The 13,990-nt window shown below is 43.9% G+C and overlaps 3 protein-coding genes across 3 annotated transcripts; 1 reads left to right on the top strand and 2 right to left on the bottom strand.

The window, feature by feature from the left end:
* LACBIDRAFT_330276 (uncharacterized protein) lies at positions 1-1,450 on the top strand (the record flags this gene model as incomplete). The annotated part of the gene is given in 7 exon segments (XM_001884579.1): positions 1-54; positions 292-306; positions 367-405; positions 664-848; positions 1,068-1,310; positions 1,398-1,408; positions 1,428-1,450. The coding sequence occupies 7 exon segments, from the start codon at positions 1-3 to the stop codon at positions 1,448-1,450; spliced, it is 570 nt and encodes a 189-aa protein (XP_001884614.1).
* A 2,452-nt stretch (positions 1,451-3,902) lies between these two features.
* Positions 3,903-4,555, bottom strand: LACBIDRAFT_304017 (uncharacterized protein; the record flags this gene model as incomplete). The annotated part of the gene is made up of 4 exons (XM_001884484.1): positions 3,903-4,038; positions 4,091-4,115; positions 4,165-4,494; positions 4,549-4,555. 4 exons carry the CDS (start codon positions 4,553-4,555, stop codon positions 3,903-3,905), a joined length of 498 nt encoding a protein of 165 aa, XP_001884519.1.
* A 9,191-nt stretch (positions 4,556-13,746) lies between these two features.
* Positions 13,747-13,941, bottom strand: LACBIDRAFT_304015 (uncharacterized protein; the record flags this gene model as incomplete). The annotated part of the gene is made up of 1 exon (XM_001884483.1): positions 13,747-13,941. The coding sequence occupies one exon, from the start codon at positions 13,939-13,941 to the stop codon at positions 13,747-13,749; it is 195 nt and encodes a 64-aa protein (XP_001884518.1).
* Between the last annotated feature and the right edge of the window lie 49 nt (positions 13,942-13,990).

Genomic DNA, 13,990 nt, shown 5'->3' with positions numbered 1-13,990 from the left:
ATGACCACTGCGGCATCGTTCTGGATCTCCGTCGCTTTCGAAGGGTCTTACGATGTGCAGGAGTGGTAGCTACCGAGGTCAGTTTATATTCTCTCTACTTTTGGCTTTCAACTCGCGCTCACAAGGTTCCTATATTCATTGAAGGGTTTCAAGTACGACAAACTCACAAACTGAGGATCAGCGTGTGCTGAGAGTCCGTATATGCATGTTATGTGAGTGTTGGCACTTTATCTCGAGTGTACGTCGTCAATAAACCAGCATATAGTATTCTCAGGAATTGAGTATCAGTAGATTTCGGACTCGGGCGTAAGTAAGTCACCCTTTCATACATTGGTTCCCGTTTTTTGTAACATATCGCATTTTTAGGTCAACTTCACTCAAATCGGCACTGACCTTATGCATAACGTGAGTGGTGGAGACATGGCTGGACTTTGAGAGCGTAAATCGGTATGTTCACGTCGCTCACGCGCTTTGAACAACAAACTGACATACCTCTTCGTTTCCGGTTTCACACTTGGTTTGACTTTAGTGCGCGCAATGGCCTTGGTCTCCTATGGCTGAATGACCATGTTCTCGACAAGCTCTCCTGCGCTCACGACACTTAAAACATGGCTCGAGATCGACTTACCTCTGGTTCGTAAACACAATTCCCGCGTTCGGTAGCAAGTTAACGAAGCTCCCTTTCACACCAGGCAAACCCCCTCTGCTGACATCGATCACTTCTGTGATGCCGCACATCACCCCCCTCTATCCCGGAACAAGCGCGTCTTCTCGGCGCATCAATGCACGTACTGGACGCTTTCTCTCAGTGACTTTGTGGGTGGTCGCTATTGCTCACGGTTCAACATGTGAGTGAAATCTCACCACACGGCTATAATCAAGTAGGTAGAGATGTATTAGCCATAGTGACGCTGTAAATATATGGTTTTACGGTTATGTGCCAAATTTTGCAGGTGGTAACGAGCAACCAGGACAGCACTATATACAAGTGTTTTGACGGTGATTCTATGGTGCAATTTTGGGCTGATCAGTGCACGAAACACCGTAAATGAGTGTTTTGAAAATAGTGCATCACTTCAGATGAGTGTGACAGACACTTCAGCCAAGTGTTTACGCACTTGGATCAAGTGTAATGAAACACTCATATGGGGTGCAAACGCTTCCCACAGTGTTAAACGTGCAATTCATCTGGGTACTATTGCTGTAGAACTTTTGGTCCCATTCTCCAGTTTTGGTCACCCCAGGTATGGTTTCGACACCGGGGTAAATACAAGGGGGTTCCGGGATCTGAATTCTGGACCAGGGGTTGGGTAGGTAGGTCGGCCGCAGGCCGAAAAAAAACAATTTGGAACCCTTTATGTGAGTGTCCTAAATTGGTTTTCTGGGGTGATTTACAGTATTCCTGCATGTAAAATATCATTGTACAGTACAGTCATCCACCCACCAATGATACGCCACCATCATTTGATACACTTTTGACCAACTAATATCTCACTCAATACTACATCAATCTTTGTGAAATAAATTGTAACGTGCACTACAAGTTCACATCTACCATAGTACAAAATTTGGGAACAATTGAAGCAGTATTGGTGCTGCTGTGAAGTTTTCAAAACGGACTGTTTTTGGAAATTGCTGCAATACAGTCACACCACCCAATGATACACCCATAATTTTGACTTTTCTTCCTGACCTGTGGTTCAAACATTCTGAAATTTGGTACGGTTATAGAATGTAATTTATCTCAAATATTCATGTAGTTTTTATGGCTGAATGTTGTACTTCAAATTGTTGGATGCAATTTCTCAGTTTCAGTGTATCATTAGCAGGTGGATGACTGTACTTATCTTGACTGGATATTATATTGAATTATGTTCAGCCCAATTTCTGGCTTCAAAATTGTTTTTCAATCTTCATCAATTATTGTCTAATGTTTTGATTGATCACAATTTACTGACAAAACAGTTACAGACCAGTTATTGACACTGATGGGTATGCTGTGTGACCTGATTTAAATACTGAAATCAACTTGATGCTTTCAACACATCAGATGCTCTAAACGGATGCCTGTGTGGTGTGGTTTTGCACTCACAATGTGATGGCTTGGTAAAGTGTAAAAGGGTTGGATGTGAGACTCAATGGGTGAGTCAAGGGTGAGTATCAGTATTTTATAAGCCAATCACTACATTCACTTATTTTTTAGTACTACCTACAATGTGTTGCATTGGAGATAGCCCCATGAAATTGGGTATACGATGCCTTAGAGCCTAATAGAGGATCAAAGTGATCATAATGATGATGTCATATTGCCATATATAGGCATGTGCCTGATTACATAGGTAGGTAGGTCAAGCACATAGAGCCTTACAAAAAAAATCGACCCCGGCTACTTTTTTTTAATCCTTGGACCCCCTTGGGTAAATAGTCCAGTTGCTGTCTTTTGCTAAGATGAAATCAATATCCTTTACGGTAACGTAGGTTGCGTTCCTTGGGGAGGGGTGCCCCACAGGCTCGGTAGTGACTCGTTGGTCATCTTGCACATGGATTCCACATGGAGCGAAAGAATGTCTACACTCTATGGCTGTCCATCCGGCAATTCGCAGAAAGACCTTCTCCCAGGTGTATGGGCCCCTCGAGGTCGAGAAATTGGCTGGTGGTGAAGAGGTTGAAATGTAATACTCTTCTTCAACGATGATGAAGCGGCAGTTTATCGCTGTGACATGTGTCGCATTCGGAAACATAAGTAAGGGTCCAGGTCGTGGGTTCTCGTTCAATGGTGCGTTGAACACCGTCGACAGAAAATCAGAGGTACTTTTTTCAAGATCCGAAATCTTTCTCCAACGACTGACCAATAGGCATTCGTCATGCCAGAAGTGAAGGTATGGGCAACCCCGTATCTGACGTTTTTTGAAAAAAATTCGTGCAGTTTCCATAAATGCATCGCGGAGCGGGTAGCAATGATACTCGGGAAGAATCCCGATGCTGGGACCGAAAGAATGCGGGTCAGAGGTGAGAAATTTTCTGACAGTCAAGTGTGTAAGTGTAAAGGATGGCAATCCCCAAAAACGTGTTTTTTTGATTAGGTGACCACAGTCGGATATCAATTTTGAAAGATCATTGATAGTTTTAGATGGGTCCCAATCAGCACCCATCTCCGCGATGTTGATTAATTGGATGAGGGATGTACGTGGAATGTGTTCGAAACAGACCAGCAAACAAAGAGTTCGTCGAAGGCGAATCTTGTCAGGGCATTTGTCGATTCGTCTGAGGGAGCGTATGAAAGTTTGTTGAAGCCCTTTTGGTAAGTCCTTGAGTGCGTCTAGGATCTCTTTATCTGTGTTGCACTTCAAGATGCTCCTAATCTGTAAGACTATACAAAGAAACCTGCATATCAGTCGAAAAAAATGAGGCCAATTACCGCTCATATTTTCATGAACTGTAACTTACATTCCATCAGCATTTTTGACGAGATCATCGATTATCTTCTCCCGTAGCTCGCGATTCTGTAAAAATCTCGGGCGCTTCTCAAGATGTTTAACTAACGTATTGCCAAGGTACTTCCTGATGTCATGACTGATGTCAACTGGTCTGATCTTCCGTTCTCGAAGTGCAAAGTGGGATTTAAAGCTGTGCCTGATATCATCTTCATCCCTGCTGGATATAAACAGGTGGATGGATGATGGAAGCTCACGGAGCCCCTGAAGGATATTTTCCGTGTCCTGACTTTCATCCAGGGCGTCAATAACGATTGTAACGTGTTCGCAACTTAAACAAGTTGCGAGCCCGCTTAAAACATCATCGATGGCTATCTCATTCACTGATCGAGTCCTCGAAAACTTGGCTAGAATGTCATGGACAGGAGCTGGTGCTTGTGAAGGAGAGTCTTCAAATGAGTAGAGTAACTAGCCCAAAAGACATTCAAAGAGGTATTTCGCTTTACTTTTCTCTGGAGATGTATAATCGCAGAAAAATGATAACAATCTAGAGCCGTCGCGTTTGTTTTTCTTCTCATGCTGGAGATCCTCAATCACAAAGGACCTGCGAATACGTCAGAATTACACATCAACGCATATTCAGACTAGTATCTTACGTTAAAACGGTCTTTCCAGAACCCGCTGTTGACGGTAAGCATGTAGAAGTTGAAAACTTTGAATCACTACTTACGTTCTCCATTGAGCCAGAAAAGCGAAGTAGGGTCGACACCCCACGAATCTCGCCAATTCTTGTATAGCGGAGTCTCAAGAAGCCAGGTACCAGAGTCTGAAGCTGCACTATTGAGGGATTGTGTATGCTTCTCGCCACAATTAGAGTCCTTGAAGTGTAAAAGGTCTAGGAGGTGATCCATATCTTTCTTCCACTTGGTGGTGAGACGTTCTTCTCGATCGGCATGTTCAACTTCATTTGTGAGCATAATGTGCCGTTCTTCGAGACCAGCAACAACAGCATCAAAGTCGCCCTCGAACCAAAGGGACAAAACAACAATTGTAGGGAAATCTAGGATAATGAATTGACAGGTACTGATATCGAAGCGACAGGAGTAGAACTTACTTCGCATGCGCTTCCTACGGTTGATGAAAGTTTTCTTTATCGTCATAAAAACAGTCAGGATCAAGGGGGTGGCGGAACGTGGAAAATGTACCAACACTCCCTATTTTTTTTTCGGGGATTTGGTTGACCTCCCCCCCTCCTCCTCCTACTATATAAGGTATGTTTTCCGAGTTCCAATGTCTTAGTGAATTTTTTTTTTGCCCTATGGTCCCGGCTTCTCGGTAGCTACAGCCTCAGCCTACCTATCAACACAGAACTCACAAACTTTCAAATTTAAAATGCTCTGCATGCAAGTTTTTGCATGGAGGAACATAAGCGAGAGAAAGCGGAATTTTATAAACTGTCAACGATGTAATTTACATGCAAAATCTGATCGCCTACACCCCCTTCACTGTTGCAGATGTTGGAGAACTCATACCCAGATTCCGTGTAGAGTTTGACAAAGACCGGCTGGTGGCAGTTGAAGAGTGGTGCACAGGGAAGGATGGTCTGTCATTGTTGATGGTGTTATAGGTGATAAATAGGAGTATGCGAAGGCAGATGATGTTTTGAATGATAGGCCCGAGTTGGGAGCAGTGTTGCCAGAGTGGAATAACAAAAGGACCAAGCTTCGAGAGGCGATGCAGAATGACTACGCTCGGGTGAAGGTGGTAGACTGGGCAAGTCAGATACATGTGCGGCTCAATTCGTGACAGAAATACCTCAGGTCACTATTTTTTTCCCAGCCTTCGGCCGGACTCCCCCCCTCCCAGCCAGTGTTCGGGATCCACGTTCCGCTACCCCCTTGGTAAGGATATCGCCATAGACGTTAGCAAGTTCCTGGCCCCAAATTTAACAATTGTAGTGATGATGACAGCAAACAGTGCACCGTCATGACCCGATCATTCCCCTTGTAAATCGCAGTCACATACCTGCCGTAAAAATGAAGGTTTTGGCTGACTTTTCCAAGAACACTTATAATGCGTTGGAAATACTTCGAGTGTTTTGAGACCGCTTAGCGACAGCATTCAGTAGTTTACTCTCTGATAAAATAAGCATTGGAAGTTCGCGTACCCGTATGATAAACTTGATCCTGCCCCAAGCCAGCGCAGCAATCAGGTTCACGGAAACCAACACATCAACCAAGCCGAAGAACATTTCGAACTGGTTGATAAAGCCCAATATATGGGAGCTGTAGGCACGTAACTTCGACCTACGGTGGTCATCCTCGTGTTGTTTGATATCGCTATGCAACTCCTCTGGGGTCGCGCTCTCCAGAAATTCGTAGTCTGATTCCCATTTGTCCCGATGACTTTGAAGAGCATTTTGGAAAGCTTGATTGTCCTGTGAGTCAGGACTGGTAGTGGATACCATACTGTAACTTATAAGCAAGAGGGGATGTGAGAAAAAGTGGGCAAACAATGAGGAACTAGTGCACTTATCTGTGGATGATGGGCGTCAAATTTCAATCTCTGAGTTGTGTGCCACTGGCCGCACTCCATCCGTTTTGGTTCTTCCTTGTTGCCATATAAGTACGGAGCCAACAGTTGTCATCCAGGAGGTATATAGAGGTATGTAGATGTCCGGGACAATTTGGAATTTCCGAATGACGCTTAGAGACATGCACCGACTGTGTAACTGGATATACTAGGTCTATATTTGACCGCATTACATCGTCTCCCTGAATGAGGCGCATATACTTACTCAGCTTTCACTTTACTATGTTTGTTCAGGATATTGAAACTCGTCGAGATATTGAAAATCCGGATTATCTTTGCAACCACTTACTCTGAGGTTCTCAAATCTTGAATACTAGTGTATCTCTATATTGTCTCTGTACCTCTAAATTTTTAGAGACATATTCAAAGAATTGCATTCTTAAGACATGGATTTGTGATTTTCATTACACCAGCTAAACAAAAATATTGGAATGTTCTTCCAGATCCCTCCAGATGGGCTAGACTGTTTATTCTAAAACTTTCCAATTACATTTAAATGATATGTGAGAGCTCAAATACAAATTTTTAGAGAGAAGGATGAAGTGCTGTTGGGCAGGAGGGCAGAATACAAAATTTTGCTCGCAAATGGCTCTAAACGCGTGACATTTGCGTGACAGACGCCCGCCAAACTGTCAATGAGATAACTGTAGCGTCTTATGAAATACAGGGAAAGAAGGAGTATTTAAATATAGGATACATTTAAATACAAGAAATCCGCGAGTGCGGATAACTTGTCTGTGCCTAGGGCTTGCCCGGCTCATTCAAATCAGATCTTAAATAGTAATGATAATAGTGAAATCTGAAAGATGAGCAAGACCTGAGCATCTGGGAAGCTCGATGTGCAAGGCAACCAGCTATACCAACCAGAGTGTAAGCTCACAACAAGCAGGTTGGTTCAGCACAGAGGAACTACCCAGTCAAGCGGCACTCTGGGAGAATTTCTTGTTCGAAATACAAATACATTTCAAGTTTTGATGAGTACAGCAGTAGCGATGTAGGAGGGATGTGTGGATCAAAATATAAGTACAAGGTAGATTGTAAAGATGAATATGGCAAGGTAGAAGGACGGATGAAATATAAGTACAAGGTAGATGGTGAAGATGAAAGAAATCACAAGGTGAGGTTCCCATCAGAGGTGACAATAAGTGCAGAAGGGATTTTGTTATGAATACGAAATTGTTCGAAGGTTGCAGCCAACGAATCAATGTGGGACTTGTTGTATGCTTTTGATGTGCTCATTGGAAGAATTTCTTCCATGCAACGCCAATAGAGCAAAAAAGCGAGAGAGGTCCAGCCACCTGTTGCAGCGACAATTTCAGGTGGTACACCAGCAAGGAGAAGTTCAACAGCACCCCCGATGCGAAAGCTATGCCCGAGAACATGCGCAAGCATGGCAGATGACCAGATACCCATGCAGAAATTGAGAAATTCATGTTTGAGAAGCATTTTTGATTGGGAGGAAGCAGTTGTATATGCGAAGAGGGGGGCTGACTCATCTGTGGATGAATTAACAGAGAGATGGTTCTTCAGAGCAGTGACTGGGCAAAGGATATCATTCTGCGCAGTAAGGATCACTGAGGCACCAAGTTCTTTGGTTGTCTTGGTCCAAGGAATGTGGAAGTTTGCAGAGGACGAACCATCCCGCAATGTACGAAAGGTGATCCTGCAAAATATAAGAAGAGTAGAAAGGAGAGAAGGAAGGTAGTGCACATGACAGAGCGAAGAACATGATATTTTCCATCAAAGGCAGCAGTGGTAGTAACAGATAGCTCACCCAGTCGTTGACAGCCAAAAAATGTACAGAGAGCAAGGGCCCAAACTGCAGCATGAAAGGGAGTGGAGAGATTGAGAACACGGTGGAGCGCCAGCAGGTGTTCAATGGACACAGGTGCATGGAGAGGGTGTTTGTGCATTGTACCCTCTTTGTTCGCAGACACCCAGGCCAGCTGAACCCATTCATCATCACCAAACCAAGGGGCATGGTTGATGACATGCCATGCAAGAATGCCAGAGAGCCAAGAATGTATGGTGTTCCCAGCCTGCCTACCCTTATGCTCACCAATAAAGGCGCAAAGGAGAGGGTAAGAGGCAGGCATCTGCTCTTCTTCGTCTATGTTCCATCTGTCACAAAATTGGGTGAAGCGGAGGGTGCCAGCGGCATATGTGGTTTTTGTGTTAGGTGCATAAGCACCACGGATTGACATTAGAGCACTGTTAACAAGATGGGAACTTGGGAGGGAGGTAGCCAGGTGATGTCGGTGACGAGCAGCGTGAGGCGTGTCCCAGGTAAATAGGCGATCGGCAGCAGCAACATGAGGGCGTAGAACACTCTGAGAGATCTGCCGCCCAGCATGAGGTTTCCGGGGTGTGATAGACCGAGATGATAGAGGTGAGAGGTGGTCAAGAGGAGTAAGCGAAGTAGATTGAGTAGGAAGAGTAGTTGGGAGGGGAGGAGGAGCAGTTAGCAAGGGCAGAGCAGTATACAATGTGGAAGGAACAGGCGTGGATGAGACTGTGGGTGGGAATGCAGTAGAATGAGACTTGAAAGGGAAGAGAGTGTGATGATGTGTGGGGCGCGGAGGAACAGAGACTGAACCACCCACAGTCGTCTCAACGACACGTGTCGCCGGCTTAAAAGGATAATCTAAGCTGGATAAAGTTAGAATATAGTCATGAGGACATCACATCAAATAAGGAGAGCTAACCTAGGCATGAACAAAACAGGAAGATAGCTCATCAGGGAGCTGAAATGATGGGAAAATTTGCTTCCCAGCTGGTCCTGGTTCCCCACGCGAGATAGGATCAGCTGGATTAGCTTGAGATTCAATATAAACAGTTTTGAAGGCAAGTGACGTTGCCATGAGGATAAGGTGGGTGCGGCGAACCACAAGGTTAAGGTAGATGTTGCCACTACGGCCCTTGTCAAGAGTGCCAATAGTGCCCTGATTATCGGAATGGACAAGAAGATGAGTGTCATGAAGGCCCTTTGATTCAAGGAAAAGAGCTAGAAGCTCAATGGCGACAGTCTCAAGCCAGCAGATGTCACGACCGACAATCTTTCAAGAAGGCGATAGCTGGAAGGCAGCCCATTCACCACTGATGATGATACCAATACCCCATGACGTCGAAGCATCAACATACAAGCCAAGGTCTGATAAAGGACCGAGAGGGTGAAGAGATCGGTGTACCCCTGGCAAAGTGAGCTTGACCAGCCACCAGTTCAGGTCAGTGATCAGGGAATGTGGAGGATATTTCGTCAGGAATTCGTCACCATGGAAGGTGGAGGCAAAGTTAGAGAGAGAAGGCAGATGGGAGCGACCATCGAGGTAGACAAAAGCAATGTGACAAAGAGACCCATGGATCTTTTCAACATCACGCAGATGGCAAGGTCGACCATCGAAGTTGACAAGGAACTGGAGAACACGTTGATGAAATTTATTCCTTTTTCCCTCCGGCAAGCTGACGCGCTTCCGAGGGATGTCCCAGAGGAAACCGATAAAGGTGGTGACGAAGGAAAAACATTCATCACCCTTCTTGTCATGCCAAGGCACTCCCAATGAAGAAATGCAGCGAAGCATCTCATCGCGATCGTAGTCATAACAAAATTCGCCAGGGCATTCAGTAGCTGCGCTATGGAACCATAAAAGTACAACATGGACAATTGTCCTATGGGTCATAGGGCTACCCAAATGGGCCCAACACTCTGGACGTCACTATGGGGCCATGGGTGGGCCCAGTTCCTTAAAGACACCTAAGGGTGAATGTTGGGCCCAAATGTCAGGCCAAACCAAATCCTGCCAAATAGGCATTTGGCCCAATTATGGTCATTTGAGTGGGTTAACTTAGCCTAAGGATAGTTGTTGGGCCCAATATCGAGAGTCCCAATGGCTGTATGATGGGCCCAAAGTGTTGAGAAGCTGAAGAATTTTACCCGGTTTTTTGGCACTGGACTCCCAGTATTTTAGCGGAACTTGCGGTGGGTCGGAACTTTCGGGTTGAGTGGAACTTTCGGGTTGAGCGGGAATTGTGGGGTTTGGTGGAACACAAGGATATTGTTTATCAATTCAAACATCCACAGGACATCCAAAAAACAACCCCGGAATGATTTAACTATGAAAAGGGCATCCAAACACAACCCTGCATGACATTAATTGGGGACATCTGAAAAGCATCCTGGATGTCCACATAAATGTTCTGGAAAAATGCGAAATGGCTGGAACATTAATTGGAATATACACAGAACATCCAAAAAGGACTCTGGATGTCTGCATAAATGTTCCGAAAAAAATGCGAAATGCCCGGAACATTAATTGGGGACATCCAAAACACATCCTGGATGTCCACATAAATGTTCCGGAAAATTGCGAAATGCCTGGAATATTAATTAGAATACACATGGGATATCCAAAAAACATCCTGGATGTCCGCATAAATGTTCCGAAAAACATGCGAAATGCCCGGAACATTAATTGGAATATATGCAGGACATCCAGAAATCGCATGAACATTAATTCAGGACATCCGAAAAGCACCCTGAATGTCCACATAAATGTTCCGGAAAATTGCGAAATGCGCGGAACATTAATTAGAATACACAGGACATCCGAAAAACAACCTGGATGTCCGCATAAATGCTCCGAAAAAAATGCGAAATGCCCGGAACATTAATTGGAATATATGCAGGACATCCAGGAAGTGCACAAACATTGATTCAGGACATCCGAAAAGCATCCTGAATGTCCACATAAATGTTCCGGAAGATTGCGAAATGCCCGGAACATTAATTAGAATACACATGGGACATCCGAAAAACATCCTGGATGTCCGCATAAATGTTCCGAAAAAAATGCGAAATGCCCGGAACATTAATTGGAATATATGCGGGACATCCACAAAGCGCACGAACATTCATTCAGGACATCTGAAAGGCACCCTGAATGTCCACATAAATGTTCCGGAAAAATGCGAAATGCCAAATGGGACATCTGAGAAACATCCTGGATGTCCGCATAAATGTCCCGAAAAAAATGCGAAATGCCCGGAATGTTTATTGGAATATATGCAGGACATCCAGAAAGCACACATACATTCATTCAGGACATCTGAAAAACACCCTGGATGTCCATATATATGTTCCGGAAAACTGCGAAATGCCCGGAACATTAATTTGAATGCACATGGGACATCCAAAAAACATCCTGGATGTCCGCATAAATGTTCCGAAAAAAATGCGAAATGCCCGGAATGTTAATTGGAAGATATGCGGGACATCCAGAAAGCACATGGTCATTGATTCAGGACATCTGAAAAGCACCCTGGATGACCATATAAATGTTCTGGAAAAATGCAAAATTCCCGGAACATTAATTAGAATACACATGGGACATCTGAAAAACATCCTGGATGTCCGGATAAATGTCCCGAAAAAAATGCGAAATGCCCGGAACATTAATTGGAATATACACAGGACATCCAAAAAGCACCTTGGATGTCCCGGAACATTAATTGGAATATATCTGTTAATTGGAATATACACAAGACATGCAAAAAGCACATGAACATTGATTCAGGACATCCGAATGGCACCCTGGATGTCCACGTAAATGTTCCAAAAAAATGCGGAATGCATGGAACACTAATTGGGACATCCGCAAAGCATTCTGGATGTCCACAATTGTCTGAAGTTCCATTGTATAAACTGAATGCCACTGAACGACCTCATCTACAAGTGAACATCACCAAGTTCCGCAAAGTGAGAGAACATCAGCATTTTCTGCAAAGTGCATAAGGACCTCCATGCTTGATATCTTGGTTATCTGAGTGATTTTATACATTGCTTTTGGGTACTAGAAATTAGGGGAATAGCTCATATGCACATCCTAGGAAAAGCTCATAGGAACTTTATGTTTCTTGACACAGGAAGGTTTTCTGTCCTAGAACATCATACCCTTCATTTCAAGACCTTCACATTGTCTCAGGAGATTTAACTTGAAACCAGAGTCTTATATGGACACCAGGGGTGCTTTGAGGACATTTTGCATTTTTTTCGGGACATCCAGAGTTGTTTTTGAGGTCCAGTGTATTTAAACTATTGCCCAGGAGATTTTGCATTCTCCCAGGAGATTTATATCGATACCAGGGTTGCTTTTCTAATGTCCTGGGGATGTTAAAACCAGTGCTCCATAGATTTCACATTTCTGGGACATGTATATGGACACCAGTGTTGCTTTTTTGACATCTTGTGGGTAAGAAAAGTCATGCCCCAGACATTTCGCATTTTTCCGGGACATCCGGGGGTGTTATTTGGATGTCCTGTGGGTATTTGAATCGATGCTTTGGACATTTTGCATTTTCTTCGGACATTTACATGGCTACCATGGTTGTTTTTCTGATGTCCCATTGCACTGGACATCTCAGATTTTTCCAGAACATTCATGTGGCCATCCAGGGTTGTTTTCAGATGTCATCTGTATATTGAAACTGATTCTCTGGACATTTCGCATTTTTCCAGGACATTCATACCACTACATGGTTGTTCTTCTAATGTTCCATAGATAATCAAGTTATTGGTCCGGACATTTCGCATTTTCCCAAAACATTTAAGCGAAATGCTTTTTTGATGTCCTTTGTATATTGAAACTAATGCTCCGGACATTTCGCATTTTTCCGGGACATTTATACCAGTCCCAGGGTTGTTCTTCTGATGTCCCGTAGATAATCAAGTTATTGGTCCGGTCATTTCGCATTTCCCCAAAACATTTATGCGAGTGATTTTTGGATGTCCTCTGTATATTAAAACCAATGCTCCGGACATTTCGCATTTTTTTTCGGGACACTTATACCACTACCAGGGTTGTTTATCTGGTGTTCTGTAGATAATCAAGTTATTGGTCCGGACATTTCCCATTTTCCCAAAACATTTATGCAGGTGCTTTTTGGATGTCCTTTGTATATTAAAACTAATGCTCCGGACATTTCCATTTTTTTCAGGACACATACCATTATGTGGGTTGTTTTGTGGATGTTCTGTTGTATAAAAGTTATTGGTCTGGACATTTCGCATTTTTTCGGGACATTTATACCAGTCCCAGGGTTGTTCTTCTGATGTTCTGTAGATAATCAAGTTATTGGTCCGGACATTTTGCATTTCCCCAAAACATTTATGCGAGGGCTTTGTGGATGTTCTGTTGTATAAAACTATTGGTCCAGACATTTCGCATGTTTCGGGACATTTATACCAGTCCCAGGGTTGTTCTTCTGATGTTCTGTAGATAATCAAGTTATTGGTCCGGACATTTTGCATTTCCCCAAAACATTTATGCGAGGGCTTTTTGGATGTCCTCTGTATATTGAAACTAATGCTCCGGACATTTCGCATTTTTTTCGGGACACTTATACCACCACCAGGGTTGTTCTTCTGGTGTTCTGTAGATAATCAGGTTATTGGTCCGGACATTTTGCATTTCCCCAAAAAATTTATGCGAGTGCTTTTTGGATGTCCTCTGTATCTTGAAACTAATCCCCCAGACATTTCGCATGTTCGTGGGACATATGCCCTGGGATAATGTATTTCGGAACTCCCTCTCCTAATTTCACCATCCATTTTTGCCTAAGACATCTGGGGTCATTTGGCCCAATGACAAACATTAGGTGTTTTTACACCTTTGGGCCAATCTACAGCACCATAGTCTAGTTGCTCATTGGGCCCATTTGGGTAGTCCTATGACCCATAGGACAATTGTCCATGTTGTACTTTTATGGTACTATAGGGACACCTACGTCTACTTGTGAATTCGCCGTCAACGAAAGGGCCCAAAGGTGAAGGAAACCGGAAGGCTTTCAAATCATCTTCATACTTCGGCACTGGAAAGACTCCTTCAGCCCTCCAGATATCGACGACGGCATTTGCGATCATGCCAGCATTACTGCTGGCACATGCAGCTCTGAAGGGGTGAGCATGGTTG

The sequence above is a fragment of the Laccaria bicolor genome, genomic scaffold, assembly GCF_000143565.1.
Source record: "Laccaria bicolor S238N-H82 LACBIscaffold_26 genomic scaffold, whole genome shotgun sequence".
NCBI lineage: Eukaryota > Fungi > Basidiomycota > Agaricomycetes > Agaricales > Hydnangiaceae > Laccaria > Laccaria bicolor.
This window is presented reverse-complemented; position numbering and strand designations above follow the sequence as displayed.